General features: G+C 45.7%; 2 protein-coding genes across 4 annotated transcripts; both read right to left on the bottom strand.

The window, feature by feature from the left end:
- Positions 1-108: 108 nt before the first annotated feature.
- Positions 109-3,778, bottom strand: ZNF513 (zinc finger protein 513). 3 transcript variants are annotated; one of them, XM_023528507.1, is made up of 4 exons: positions 3,645-3,778; positions 2,944-3,105; positions 1,366-1,953; positions 109-1,275 (listed from the first exon to the last, which is right to left on the bottom strand). In XM_023528507.1, exons 2-4 carry the CDS (start codon positions 2,966-2,968, stop codon positions 449-451), a joined length of 1,440 nt encoding a protein of 479 aa, XP_023384275.1. In that variant the 5' UTR covers positions 2,969-3,105; positions 3,645-3,778; the 3' UTR covers positions 109-448. The 3 variants fall into 3 exon arrangements, with proteins under 3 accessions (XP_023384275.1, XP_011354775.1, XP_023384276.1); XM_011356473.2 differs by lacking the exon at positions 3,645-3,778 and adding an exon at positions 3,349-3,618; XM_023528508.1 differs by lacking the exon at positions 3,645-3,778 and adding an exon at positions 3,229-3,306.
- Positions 3,779-4,131: 353 nt separating this feature from the next.
- On the bottom strand, positions 4,132-9,502 carry PPM1G (protein phosphatase, Mg2+/Mn2+ dependent 1G). The gene is made up of 9 exons (XM_011356471.2): positions 9,351-9,502; positions 8,779-8,864; positions 8,306-8,438; positions 7,205-7,620; positions 6,499-6,633; positions 5,949-6,183; positions 5,453-5,582; positions 5,054-5,156; positions 4,132-4,750 (listed from the first exon to the last, which is right to left on the bottom strand). Exons 1-9 carry the CDS (start codon positions 9,376-9,378, stop codon positions 4,544-4,546), a joined length of 1,473 nt encoding a protein of 490 aa, XP_011354773.1. The 5' UTR covers positions 9,379-9,502; the 3' UTR covers positions 4,132-4,543.
- Positions 9,503-14,868: the final 5,366 nt, after the last annotated feature.

Raw genomic sequence — 14,868 nt, 5'->3', positions numbered from 1 at the left:
CCTCTGGTTCCCTCTCACTGCCCCTGCTCCCCCAGCGTGGGCTACTGTGCTAAGGGTAAGGCTGGGCTGTGTTTGCCACTGCTAACTCAGCATAGACATGTCTTTGTTAGTGTTTCCTTTATTATAAAGCACTGAAATAAGTTAAATAAACAGGTGGGAGGCTGGGCAGTCCCCCAACCAGTTCATCCACAGCCCCTGGAAGCAGTGGAGGTAAATACAGGGCCCTTCTACTGAGCTCATGAAGTGCATCAGTCAAGGCAAGGCCCCCTGGTCCATATGGGCCCCCTGCCCATGGGGTTTGGGCTGGTCCATATAGTGCCTAGGTTAGTCTGTATGGAGCCCCTGGCCAGCGGGGGAGGAAAGAGAATGTGGTTTCTGGTCCATCTGTATAAAACATACAGGAGGGTCAGGGCTAATCTATAGGGCCCTGACGGGAGTAGGGCCTAGTTCAGGGTGAGTCTGTATGGAGAGCCCGGCTACCAGTGGTGCCCAGGGCTGTCGGACCCCGAGAGCTCAAAACGGAGGTGGGGCTGTGAGGTGGAGCCCAGCCTTCAGAGGCAGAGAGGCCAGATCCTCCTGCCCCACCATGCCCATGCACCTTCTGGTGGCGTTTGTAGTTGTCCCAGTGGCCCGTGGTGTAGGCGCAGGTGGTACAGCGGAAGGGCTTCTCGCCTGTGTGCCGCAGCATGTGGCGTTTGAGGTTCATACTCTGGTTGCAGCTGTAGTTGCAAAGGCTACACCGAAAAGGTTTGTCCCCAGAGTGGATGCGACCATGACGCTTGAGGTTGGCCAGGTTGCCACAGGCATAGGGGCAGAGGGGGCACTTGTAGGGCTTCTCTCCTGTGTGGACACGCTGGTGCCGTTTCAGGTTATCCAGATGAGCAGAGGCATAGGGACAGCGGGCACAGCGGAAGGGCTTCTCGCCACTGTGTGTCTTCATGTGCCGGGCCAGGTGGTTGGGATAGTGAGTGGCAAAGGGGCAGAGGCTACAGGCAAAGCCTTTGTCACTGGGGCCCTGGGGGCCCTCACTGGCACCTCTTCCAGCCTCTCCTCGCATGCAGCGCCCACACATGGCAGTTCCTAGCCGACTACCCTCCCCCTCCTCCAGCTCTTGTCCACAGTTCCGGCAGGTCCAAGGGAACAGCAGCTCTGGCAGTGGTTCTGATCCAGTCCCACAGAGGCCCTCCCCTTCACCCTGCAGCTGCCCACAGTCCGGCAGGAAACTGGCACCACCTGGCGGCACATGGAGGTTCAAATCTGGAAGCAGCAGAGCATCTGTGGGAAAATGAGACCTGGGCTATGAATCCAAGTACCCCTAGGGCCACCCACCCATTTCCCAAGATTCTTTGGTCCCTAGCTTTTTACCTTCAGGTCGCCGGGGCACTGCCCCCTCCTGCTCTGTGGGACTGGGAGGCCGGGTTGGACGTGGAGCACAGCAGCGGAAGCCACAGGTCGGGCAGGGAGGAGTGGGGGGCCCCGCGTGGGTGCGCTGATGCCGCCTCAGGTTGCCCAGGCTGCTGCAGGCAAAGGGGCAGTGGGGACAGCGGTACGGCTTCTCGCCAGTGTGGGTGCGGGTATGTCGCGTCAGGTTGACGAGCTGGGCTGAGGCGTAGGGGCAGCGACCACAGCGGAACGGCTTCTCCCCGCTGTGTGTCTGCATGTGCCGCTTCAGGTGGCTCGAGTAGTGGGACACGAAGGCGCAGAGGCGGCATGAGTATAGTAGCCGTGGGGGCAGCGGGGGCCCCCCACCCGGCCCTCCTGTCCCACAACATGGCCCCTCACCTGTCAGCCCCCCACACAGCTGGCAGGCTGGGCCTGGCCTCTCACCCCTGGCCTCCCCTGGACCCCGGGCTGGCTCCTCAACTTCACTCTCGGCACTTAGTGCCCGGCCACCCCCAGACTCGTCGTCGCTCAGCCCGTAGGGAAGCCCAGGCCTGGCCCCCAGAGAGTCTCCTGGTGAGACAGACAGGAGAAGAGACATCAACATGTGTTAGGACCAGGCTCCAAACTCCCTTTCTCGCTGTGATTTCCCTATTTGCTTGGCCCCACCCTTCCTCCTTCAATGATCCCAACAAGTAAATATGAATTGTGTACCACCTAGCCTGGACTAACCTGGTGAACACAAGAATTGTACCTAGTTCCACTTAATGGAAAAAGATCAAGGGCTCAGTGATTCACAGACTGAATCAGTAATGTAATTAACTGCTTCTTGTGATAAGAATGTAAAAATGCACAAGCCAGAGGCCTGAGACCTTTTTTAAAACTCTATATTAGTAAGGTACCTTTTAGTATGGAACTGATTATAAAATCGAAACTCTCAAGAGGCAAAATTTAGAGAGAAGTAGAAACGAAGTAATGTATGTAATAACACTTCTAAGCCTAAAGGATGGATTCTTTTACATGGATTCCCTCAATGACTTTCAAAAATATCCTTCATAAGTGGCATGAGTGAATAGGTAGAGCAAATTAGGATGGAGAGGTGCTAAGATCACAGGGAAGAGGAATGTGGAAGGGTACTTCAAGGTAGAGTAAAACCTCAATACAAAAGGAGCTTATGCTGCAAGTGAAAGGGGAGTTGGACATAAGTACTAGCTTGAATGAGGAGTTGCTTCCCTGAAACTCAGAAATAAACTCATGTAAGGAATGGGCTAAGGAGTGGTATATGGTTATAAGGGTATTTACTTTTAACCAATTGCTCCAAGTGATTCATCCACTGTCCTATTCATACCACCTTTGGACCAGGCCCCAGAACTACACCTCAACAAAGTGATGGAGCTGATTGGACAATCAGGCAAATGAAGAAACTAGCTCAAACCTAACCTGAACCAGCCCTAAGCTGTGGCAGGAAACGGTGTTTTGCTCACTGACACTAAATCCTAACCCACCTCCTGAAAGACTGGGGTTTCAGTGGTCACTGATCCTTAACCACGTCACAAAACCTACCTTCAGAGTCTCTCTCGAAGCCCATGAGCTGGTCGCTGTTGCCGTCACCTTCCTCCTCTTCCTCTTCCTCTTCCTCCTCAAACTCCAGATCCTGGCCTAGTAGCAAATCACTCTCCAATACCAGGGCCCCCGGTCCTTCGTCGAGGGAATCTTCGGCATCCACTGAAGAGGGGACGGGGCTTGTAGATTCTCCTTCAGGAGCCATGCCCATCACCCGCGCCCAGGGTCCAGTCTTTCTGGACCGTACTGCCAGCACTCGTAGACCCTCCCGGGTTCCCCTAGTACCTCGGTAGGAAGCTGGGAGTCCTGATCGCCCACCCTATCCCTCAGGAGTCCTCCTCCACCCCGACCTGAACCCACTCCATTGACCCCACCCCTGTTCCTCCCCTCATCGCGACCCCTGACCTTTGACCCCCTCGCATTTCACGGGTTGCGGGTGGCTTTGCTTCCTTCGGGGCATCGTGACCGGCTCCAGCCCGACGAGCCTCCGGCCTCCGGCCGCCTGGCCCCGCCCCTTCCAAATCGGCCCACCTCCCGCCCTTTCTCTCAGGGCCCGCGGGCCGCCCCCATGCAGCAGCGCGGGCCCCGGGCAGCCCCTGGCCCTGGCCCCGGCGCCCAGCTCAGGCCGCTCCCGCCGCTGCCGCCACCGCCGCCGCGTCCATTCATGGAGCCCCTCTACCCCCCCTACGACCAGCTGGTACCTCCGTACTCGCTTCCGCTTCCGCTGCCGCAGAGCCACACGGGACACGTAGTCCGCAGAAATCAGAGGCGGCAAGTCTTTCGCAGCGTGACCAGGAAGTGATTGTGACGAAAGGAAGCAGCGAGCCAGTCACAAATCAGATAGAAACCGGCTGGGGTGGATGCCAGAAACCCAGCCCCTGGTTTCCTCTTAAGGACCGCCCGGCCGGTCCTGATCCCTCCTTGGAGGAACAAGGAAATCATTCCTGACTCCAGCAGGGGGTGAGGATGAGCCGCGACGCCAGACCAGCCTGTCAGCAGCTTGGGGAGTTATAATACCCGGGTCTCCGCTCCCCCCCCACTCGATTCCAAGGGGGACACGGACACACACACACACACACACACACGAACTGCACAGGTAGGGGCTAGGTAGATGCTGAGTCAAATCTGGGGCCCAGCACCCTGGGTGGCTCAGACAGGACGGCAGCGGAGAAAAAAGGACACCATGGGCACAATTAGGTTTTGGCCTTTAGTCTGAAAAAGTGTTGATTGAAAGTGTACAACAGAGAGCAGGTGCAAGCGGCCGGGGCCATGGAGCCGCCAATAAAAAAGAATGTCCTTAAATAAAGTTCACAGAGTAAAAACCAGAACCGCCAGTCCTTCCCTCCAACACAACAGAGCACAGGCACAGAACCGGCGATGAGCCCCAAGGAGCAAAGAGGAAGGAGGCTGGGGAAGACAGCAGAGGCTCCCGGGTTGCTGTGTGGAGAGAGAGCCCTCTTTGGAATGGGTTGAGTAAAGCAACCCAGCTCCCCCTGCACACCTCACAACCACTGCTAAGGCTAAAGGAAAAAGACAAAACTCAGTCTCAGGTCCAGAGGGCTCAGAAAACAGTCTCGGTGGGCAGGGGTCTGGACAACAGCTAGTCCCGCTTAGCCTTCTTCTTGTTGTCACTGTTGCCATTTTCTTCAGCCCCCTCAGTAGAAAGCACCTCCTCCAGTTTCCGCTTGCCACTCTCTGGCTGAAGCTCTGCTGTGTTTCGGGGCTTGAAGCAAATGATGATGCAGGTCATGTTGTCACACCCTGTACCATCCCCAGAAGTGTCTGGTGCCAGGCACTGATCCAGCAGCTACAAAAACAATGGGGTAGCACGGCTTCAGGGTTTGAACACATTTCTGGAAAACTAAAGTCCCACTAGAGGGCTGGCCCTGCCAGACAGGGTGGCAGAAAGAGGGAAATAGGCAACAGGTTTCACAAAACAGCACATTTGCTAGTCCATGAGGCACAAGGATAAGGCCGAGAAATGAGGGAAGATGGAACTTTTCTAGTCGGGGTTTGGCATCTGTCACTAATGAACGATACTCTCAGGCTCTGGTCTTAGAGTAAAGCTTGTTTGTGCAGACCACCCATTATCCTCTGTCCTGGGACTCACCTCTTCCACAATGGATGACAATAACCGAAGCTCCCCATTTTCATCACGCTGGCTGATCTTTGATTGAATAAAGTCTATAACTTCCTGGCTGCTCATCACATTCCTGGGCAAAAACAATAGTCAGAATTGTCTTTAGTCCCACCAAGGCAGAGCAAAGGAGTACAGACAGAGGCGACAACCTGGGTCAATGTGAACACCCACAGAGATTGTCCTTAGCTCTGCCTCAGGCTCGGAGTCTTGACACCAAGCTGTGTGCCTAGGCTCTAATCCTAGAGTAGCTTGAGTAAAGGTGCTGAACGCAGCCTAGAGGAATGATTAAGCCAACACAGCTCAGAGGCCTACATGAGAAGCAATGATGCAGAAAAAAAGGAAAACTTAAGGCATTCTGCCAGTGCTTACCAAATGCCATCACAGGCAATGACCATGAATTCGTGGTCATCAGTGAGAGTCAGCACTTTGATGTCAGGAAGGGCTGAAATCATCTGTTCCTCAGGTGGCAAGTTCTTGTTTCTCTTGTAGAAGTGGTCTCCTGAAATAAATAGTTGGTTGATGAGTAGTTTGGGCACTTCCTATAGACTTGTGTTTGAAGCCTTGCCATTCATATTCCTTCTTCACAAAGTTCCATAATCGAGTGGAATAGGGAACTGAGTTCTAGTTTTTCTAGTTCCAGCCTTGACTTTAGGTTGTTGAACCTTATGTAAGTCACTAACCTGTCTTTTTCATCATCCAGAAGTACTTATCTTACCTATCTCATAGAGACATTTAAGTGCAGAGGTAGTAGATAGAAAAGTACTCAGAAAGATACAAGGGCTATGAAGATTAAAGCTTGCCACTACATTGTCTGAAATAGAGAACAAGACCCCAGAAACCTTTCCCATAGTTTTCTGGCCCTTACCAATGGCTCTGGAGAGGTTGAGGCCCCCGTTGACTCGCCCGTCCATGGTGACCTTGCCACCAGCATTCTTGATGCGTGCTAGCTCCACTTCATCCTCTGGTTTGTGGTCATAGGACATGTCTAAAGCTTTGCCAGCCTCAGATACCACACAGCGAGAGTCTCCTGCATTGGCTACAATCAACTGCTTTCCTCGTATCAGAGCCACCACTGCTGTTGTACCACTGTCAGAGCCAGGCTTAAGAGGAAGAAAAAGCATCATAGGAGCTTCTGGACACAAGCTCCTCATCAGTGCTCCCCATGCTTTCTCCTCTGACTAGGAGAGTGTCAACAAAAGGAGCACAGATTTTAATCTTTCCTAAGACAACAGCTTGCTCCTTCCCTTTTCTGAAAAATATCTACCCAAAAGGCCTAGTTCCCTTTGCAGAATACCCCCATAACCATGACTTCAGTACTAAGATAACAAGGGGATCCCCGCTCCCAAAATCAAAATCAGGGGATTCATACCTGTCTCTTGGTTTTTCTAAATTCATTGTTTCCCTTCCCCACACACCTCTTCTTTGCCTTCCATTCCAGGCACCATCATCTCCTCTTCTTCCTCATCCTCTTCAGCCTCCTCAGTGTCATCTTCATCTTCTTCATTCTCTGCCTCTTCACTGCTGTAGCCATCTTCTTCCTCACTGCATTCCTGCCAGAGGGATGATCCCAGGCCACTGAGACTGGGATGACCTCCCGCCTACCTCCTCTAACTACTACTCAAAACAAGAGGCTCTGACGGAACACAGGTCCTAAAAACACTGAAAGAGGCAACTATATGATCATGACGTAAAATCTGGGGGAGGGGAGAAAGCTAGGATAGGTATAATTGATATCCTGAACTGGGCTCAGCAGTCACTAGCAGGAAGCCTTGGGGAAGGCCAGGGCTATCAGCAAATAACACCCTCCAGGCAACATGACCAGAAAATAAGTTGCCAAGAAAATACCCAAATAACCAAAGTAACACCTACCATCTTCTTATTCTCTCTCTAGGAGACAGATTCTGAAAGGCCAGAACTAGATCTATTTGTTAGTGTATCGACAAAGAAAGAAGAGGGCTAATGGCATCTGTGTTGGTGGAGATAATGAATTCAAGAAAAGCTTAGTATATAGCGGGTCTTGGGGGATAATGTCAAAATAGAAGAAAAGTCAAAAGCTATGGATGGCAACCAAACGGGCCTTCTCTGCAACTTGAGCATCTATCTGCCTCAATAGGCCCTTACCTCGCTGTCTTCCTCTTCCTCCTCCGCCTCATCTGACTCATCCTCACTGTCCTCAAAGAACTTGGACTTAGCAACTCGAGGCAGCTTGTCGGAGGCTGAAGAGCAGGAAGGCCCAGCCTCACCAGTGGGAGTGCCAGGCTCACCACCTTGGCCTGCCTCTGTCCCACGTTCCGAGTTGGAGGAAAGGCCTGTGTGGGCCTTGGCTGTGGGGCCATTTTCCTCTGAAGAAGATTCCCTAGACGGGTCCTCAGATCCTGCCTCCCCATTGAGGCCCTGGGACCCTGGTTCCTCGCCTGTCCCAGCTCCAGATTTGCTGTGGGGAGCACCCTTGTGACAGTTCTGCCCGTAGCGTGTCAGCAGCTCTTCAATAGTCATGGTTGCCTCTTCATGCAGCAGTGCAGCTTCCTCATTGTCCACTGCAGGTAAGAGGCTAAATCAGCGCCCCCATGCCAGACTCCTCATGGGTTTAGTCCCTCTCACTACCTCCACTGCCCTTGAGCCTAAGTATCAACTTCCCCACCACTTCCTACTCTTAAGGCTCCTCTCACTTATCAAGTCTCAGAAAAACATCCCTTTGCTTCCTTCTCAAGTAACATCTGCCTCCATAGACTTCCTTTGGTCTTTGTCTTTTACCCCCTTTAGTCAAAAGTACACCAATTACTATATTTTCCTTATCACCTCTCAATCTTTATTATAAGTTGGAGGAACCTCTATGCTGGCTGAGGACCTAGGAAGCCCATAGTGCTAGTTTAGGCCTATAGCCCAGGCTTAATGACTGGCTGCTGGGGCTAATGACAGCTCTGGTCTTGAAAAAAGGTGACGCAAACATTAATAGGAATCAGAAAGACCCCATCACAATGACAAAAAAAAAAAAAAAAGCATATAAAAATGTTTACAACTACAGCACTAGGCACTCAACAAAGGTTAATTCTTTCTCTTTTCCATAACCAAATGTGGTGCTGGAGAACACAGGGTTTTTTTACGTGAGGACTCTCCAGGTTCCTAGGAAGTCATCCTCTCTTAGAATTTATATAGTAACATATACTAAAGAATAGTACTTTAAAATGTTTACTTCTTCTCAAACAAGGGAGCCATACTCACCATCATCTTCATCAGCTACTTTTTCTTTTTCATCTTCATCCTCAGTGGGTCGCCCTGCAATCTGTGCTAGCTCCTTAATGACTTCCTCAGTGGTCAATTTGGCATCGATAGCCAAGAAGGCATCCTCCAAAGCCTAAATAAAAGCAAAATAGTATGAGGCAAGTGCAGGAAAAAATACAGCAGGTATAAAATGAATTGCCTATATACAACTCTGCTTACAAGATTGGGATGCAAACTAGGGTGTGATCCGCCATACTACAAGACACTCATATATAAATAAAAAATAGTTAGGAGACCTGGGAATAACAAAGCAGCTCTAAAAAGGCCCAGATGGGAATAAACTCGTTTTAGGCAGAATCCTTTAAGAAGAAATGCAGCAAGAAGCTATGTAGCAAAGAGAAAGGAAAAGCCAAGGACTGGGAAACAAGGGAAAGCCTACGGAAGTGAAAAATGAATATTGTGGGAAGACAGACCTTCTGTAGCTTGCCTTCTTTGTAGGCCTTCTGATCTTTGATGATATCAGGAAGATATTTGGCACAGTACAAGGCAACTTCCTCCCCTAGAAGAAAGGTAAGGTCACCTGGAGCACTGCTCCCCAAACATACAAAGTGATATAATATCTATATGCCATATTGGAGTGAACTCCAAGGGTTGAGATGAATATCTTAGCACAACCCAGAGCTATCTGAAAGACAACGTTTGAGAAGTTCTGATTCAGAAAATGGACTTCACCATCACCTCTCTCAGGGTTATATTAACATATCCTTTGTCTTTTCTCATTTATATACTAGTTTTCAGTGAAAAAGAAAAAAAGATAAATGCTAATGTAGAAAGAGGCCTTCTTAGATTAAAACAAGGCCTGGTGAGATTATGAACCAATACATTGGGAAGGAAGAATGGCAGAATGGAGAAAACAGCACCAGGCAGGAAATGATTACCTGAGGACCAGAACCTTGGAAAGTAAAAGAACAAAGGACCTGTTCTTGCCCTGTTAAATCTGGAATTGGGGTGTTAGAATGTTACCAATATGATTTGCTAACGTTACCTCCATGTCCATCGTAGACAGAAAACATGGCTGTCTCACTGTCCAGCTCAGGAATACAGTTGTGAGCATCCTAGGAAAAAGAAGAGCATAATTAGCATTTCTCAAGGTTAAAGAATATTCTTCCTTGTGCACCTCTGGTCATGAGGATCAAGTTCATAACTTAATCTCACTAACCATTCCCTATGTGGCCTAGAAATAAGAAAGGAAGATGGAATGATAAACTAAGAAAAGTACAGGAGAGAGAGGAAAAGGAAAGAAGGGTCACTAGCTCTGCAGTCTAGCAGCCTCGGCCTAGGAAGAGGTCTCAGTCTCAGTCTAGATGGCAGAATGCTTGGCTGTTGGAACTCTAGACCTGACCCTTTTGGACTTGTGGCAACTATGGGAAGAACCAGAATAAAGGATCTTTAAAGTCACTTCCAGACCCATTCCATAAATCAGTGAACTTCAAGGAAGAAAATGTTAGGGAAGGTAGCAAAATGAGACCGTGAGGCATTATGAACTGGAAAAATTTCTAGAATTCTAAGACTGCCTAAGTGAAAGCACTAGAGATTTGTACAGCTATATACATTTACTCTCCGTCCTTCTCCCCTCCAAAAAAACCCATCTATAAAAATTATTCCCTTCTTCCCTCAAAGTTTGAACTTGCCTAAGAAGTTACTCTTAGGATAGGTGGAGGATATATTCACAAAAGAATACCTTCCCAACAAATACTACTACTAAACTACACTATGTTTAGGATTTATTAACTGGAATTTACAATACCCTATATAATCAGCCTGCCCTTCTCCTACCCCCAAGCCAGAACTGAGATATCATTCCACTCTGATGGTATAGCACACCGAAGAGAGGTTTGCAACGGTTCTGCCACACCAACATTCTGGTTGGAAGGCTGAGCTTGACCAAATTTTTCTAATAACAAAACTCTGACACTCCAAACTAATATTGCAGGCTAAGCTATAGTTCAGCCAAGACTGTCAGACGCAGGTAAAAATGTGCCACAGCTGGCTCTGCCCCATCTTGGAAAACAACCCAACCTTCCTTTCAGGTACTTTCTACAAACAAAAAGTTTCTGTAAGTTAGTAGTTCTCCTTCCTCTTTCTGGCATTAGCATTTTAAAATTTCTAATTGTATTAGTAGTTAGAAAATGTGAGTGCAATGGTTAAGTTATCCCTGAAATAAGGCTATGCTTTCATTACACAAGTCTAGAAAATAAGTTATTTTAAGGTAAGAAGGAGAGCATTGAAAAATAACCAGTTCTGTTTTTCCTTCTGACTGTGTCCAGAAGAAAATGCTCCAAAAGCTAATGGGCTTCCATGGATGGCTCTTGATGGCCTATCTAAGGTCATTGCCAACTGCCACTTAGCCTCATCCCCAGGATCTAGAGAGCGCCACAGACCAAAGGTCACCTTGCCCCTCTTCCAAACACTCTACCACCAACCACAATAGCCTCCCTCCCCTCTAAGCCAGGGTTTATTTTACTAGGTCTTCTTCTTCTCTCACACTCAGCACCTTCTTGCCTGTTTTTATAATTGTCTAATCCCCCAGCATCCTCTACCAGTAGTTCTCAGACTTTAAAGTGCTTAAGAATTCATTTGTGGACATGGTTCCATAGTGTAGCGGTTAGCATGTCCGCTTTACATGCAGAAGGTCCTGGGTTTGCACCCCAGTGGAACCACGGTCCATGGTCTACGGCCATGCCACCCTGAACAAGCTGGATGGCTGATCTTGGAAGCTAAGCAGGGTCAGATCTAGTTAGTACTTGTATGGGAGACCACCTAGGAAGACCAGGTGCTGTAGGTATAAATAATAATAATAATAATAATAGTAATAATAATAATTCATTTGTTCATTCATTCATCAAAAATTTGAGTATCTATTATGTGCCATGATGAGTTCTGAGTACATAAATATCAGTGAATAAAATAAAGACTCGTACTTCATAAAAAACATATTCTAATGAGAGATATATAAAATAAACACAATAAATAGGTAAATCATATAGAAAAAGTAGAACAAAGTAAGGAGGACTGGGTTGGATTACAGAAAAGCAGTGGGAGAACTGAACTGGCATGAGACACAGTGTAGTATAGGCATACTAAATCCGTTAAGAAACTGTACCTCTTAAAAAAAAAAACAAAAAACTGTACCTCAGTAGTTACTACCTAAGTTATGCTGTGTCTAATTAGTTTCAGTGTCATATTAGCACTAATTTTAATTCTGTTGATTTTGCAGTATGGTTTGTTGGCATAATGTCCATTTTGTATTTGTATACATTTAAGTAACATTAAATTAAAATCATTTTAGTAAATTATTGTTCCATAAATATTGTTTTCCTTTAAAAAAAAATCCATGGAAGATCTCTCAGATATTTTGTTAAATAAGGAAAGCCAAGTGCAGAGTCATATATTTAGTAAGCTGCCTTTTGCCTAAGAAGAGAAAGCATAGGGATAGATACCTGCTTTTTCATACTATAATACTACAAGGATACACAGAAATGGGAGGGCATGAGAGTGCAAAGGGATGGAAGCGAGACCGAACAATGGGAATATTTAGCTTTTTCAAAAGTAAATTAAATGCTTTTAAAACATATTACTAAAATTTAAGAAACTAGTCCAACTAATTCCACTTTTTGGGTAGAGGACGAGGAACAGTTGTCCTGTCCACTCGTTTCTAGTGGAATAAGAGAATCAACTTGTCCCTCTCCATCCTTCAGTGCCACTCTAGATTACAGCTGTACCATCTGTTTTGAACCCATACCTTTATTCAAACCATCTCTTTGACTTCCTCATCTGTTTCTCACAAGAGTGTATGTGATCTTGAAGCAGAATATCTAGTGCCTCAGTGAACATATGAAAAAGTATTTAACTTCAACAGCATCAAAGAAATGCACATTAAAAACAAGAAACTATCCCTTTCTGCAAATTAGGATGAAAAAGATTAATAATATTCAGTGGTAATAAGAGTGAAGTAAAAACCCATTCTCATATCCTTATCAACAGGCATATAAATTAGTACAGCTTTCCTAGAGGGCAGTTTGGTAAGACATATCAAAATTTTAAATGTCCATGTCCTTTAATCTAGTAATTCCACCTCTAAAAGTTTATTTTATGGAAGTAATAAGGGTGTAAAGATATGTATAATAATGCTCATTACAGTATTATTTATAATAAAACAATTATAACCATCTAAATTTCCACAAATAGATTACATTACAAATGCTATATCCCTCCTCCAAAGGAATATATGCAGCTGTCAGAAATGATGAATATGTGTTAGTTTGGAAATAAGTTCACAACATATTAAGTAATAAAAAGAAAAAAAAAGTACCTGTATAAATATGCTAGAGGTCTGGAAGATCATATATCAATCTTAGTGGAGAGTGAGATTTCGGTAATAATTACTTTCTACTTTTCTGCTTTTATTTTTGTACAGTAAGCCATATTGCTCCACTCTAAATAATAACGACAAAACAAACCTATGAATTGGCCTTGAGTTGCCATGCTGCCATATAACTCACAATCTCTGGCCAGCTATCTCTTGGTGCACCTCAATTTTATCCTTTTTAACAGAATAAGAATATCTACATAGCCCACAATGTCACAGGATGATTGTGAGGATGATGCTAAACATGTAAAGGTGCTTTGTAAACTGGAATTTAACGTATAAATATATATTCTCTGAAATTTAGCATCTGGCTCACATTTTTCTTCTCTATCCTTATTCTCAAAGAGGAATGCCCACCATAAAGATTCATCTTACGCCTTGAGGTTTCGGTTCCTAGAACTACCCTACATTTCCTTCTCCCCCACTTCTTGGTGAGGCTGTGAATCTATATTATCAATAGTAACTTCTCTTTCTCTAAGCACTTCAATTTTCCCCTTTACCTCTTTGTTAATATCCTCCTTACCTTTAGCCTGTCTTTCTTTCTCCTTGTCCCTTTTTGAGCCAGAGCCAAGTATTTCAACACAGTCTCTGACCAAGCTAGAAATCCTCATCCAACCTTGTATAACCCGACCAACTGCTTTCTTTACCCCTGAATCAGAGCCACTAAGTACTGTAGTCATAAGATGTCATGAAATCATGTTGATTGTGGTCACTACTTCCATTTAGCATATTCTCCATTGACTCTTAAATATATTAACCACAATCATAAACCTTTCCCACACTGTTCAAATTATCAATGATATTCTCCTGTCACTCTTAGCAGATGAGCTTAACCTTTCTTTACTTAGATCAAGGTCATACACAGTTCAAGAACTATCTCATCTCCCCTATTCTACCTCAAAATTTCTCCAGCTTTATCTAATCTCTACTTCACTTCTGCCTTGAAAGTAGTATATCTCCTCTCTAGATTAACATTTCCTCTTAAACTGCTAATCTTCAAACCCTTTTTCTTCAAAATTTTACTTCACAGAGCAGGCAATAACCTTAACAGCAATCCAAATAACTATTTTTCAGGCTTCATTCTCTCCAGCCATTGTATATAATCAAATCGTACAAACCATGTCAGCTTTCTTGAAAGTTCTTTTGGGTTCTGTGAAGAACTGTAGTTCTATACCTTCAATTACCTGTTTCTATTGGATGTCCCTTCACCTCCAACTTAACAAACGTAAACAGGAACTCAACAGTCTCCAAAAAAATCAGAGTTTCCCCTACAGGTGTCATTCCTGTTAATGGAATCTTAACTCTTCCAAGGCAACACCTACTACAGGTCTTCCTTGACTTCCTGGCTATTTTCCACCATCCATCACTGAGTCCTGAAGAGTTTTCCTTAATAACTCTGTTTCTATACTACTCTACTCTTAATAGTTTTTTAACTCCTCTCCTCTACTCTCTCTCTGACACTTGTAATCCAGCTGCCAAATTCATTTTCCTAATATAACATTTTATTGCTAGAACTTTCAATGGATTCTACTGCATATAAGACTGATTTCATACAATTTACTGGAAATTTAAGGCATTCAATTATCATTCCCACTCATCTCTATAACCTAATCTCTTGGCTCTCTTAACCATTCCCCAAAAGAAACTACTCCACTCTTGACACTGACCACTCCAGCCCAGCATAGTAAGCATGTCTGCTTTAGAATCTTTCTTCCTAATACTTTTTATTCTCTTATTATCCTCCTCATTTGTCTGTTACACTCTTTCCTTAAGGTCTGTTAGTATCACCACCTCTAAGAGACCTTTCTCAATCATACCAATACTCTATGATCATTCCCCCCTCATACCAATACTCTATGATCATTCCCCTCTTTTAATGTTTATTGCCTCTACCAATAATTTGGCAATCAGCATGTGCTATCTTGTATTGTTATCCAACATTCCATGGGGGAAAAGGGAATCCTAGGTCCAACACTGGATTGTAAACTATCATGAAAGCAAAGACCATTTCAAATTTCTTTATAACTCTGGGGCCTATCAGTATGCTCTGCAACACAGGACTTCCATGTGTGCATATATAATGGTGAGTTCTCAGATGCCGCAGGACAAATACCTTAAGGATACCTCCTCCTTC

This window comes from Pteropus vampyrus, unplaced genomic scaffold, assembly GCF_000151845.1.
Source record: "Pteropus vampyrus isolate Shadow unplaced genomic scaffold, Pvam_2.0 Scaffold28, whole genome shotgun sequence".
Classification (NCBI taxonomy): Eukaryota; Metazoa; Chordata; class Mammalia; order Chiroptera; family Pteropodidae; genus Pteropus; species Pteropus vampyrus.
This window is presented reverse-complemented; position numbering and strand designations above follow the sequence as displayed.

Coding starts and splice junctions, on each gene's coding strand:
- PPM1G (XM_011356471.2), bottom strand. CDS start 9,378: ATGTTTTCTGTCTACGATGGACATGGAG. Junction 6,634..7,204: donor AGGAAGAGGAAGACAGCGAG/GTAAGGGCCTAT, acceptor TCCCTCTGGCAG/GAATGCAGTGAGGAAGAAGA. Junction 6,184..6,498: donor GAATGGAAGGCAAAGAAGAG/GTGTGTGGGGAA, acceptor CTTCCTCTTAAG/CCTGGCTCTGACAGTGGTAC.
- ZNF513 (XM_011356473.2), bottom strand. CDS start 3,403: ATGCCCCGAAGGAAGCAAAGCCACCCGCAACCCGTGAAATGCGAGGGG. Junction 3,106..3,348: donor GAAATGCGAGGGGGTCAAAG/GTCAGGGGTCGC, acceptor TCCCCTCTTCAG/TGGATGCCGAAGATTCCCTC. Junction 1,954..2,943: donor CTTCGAGAGAGACTCTGAAG/GTAGGTTTTGTG, acceptor CTGTCTCACCAG/GAGACTCTCTGGGGGCCAGG.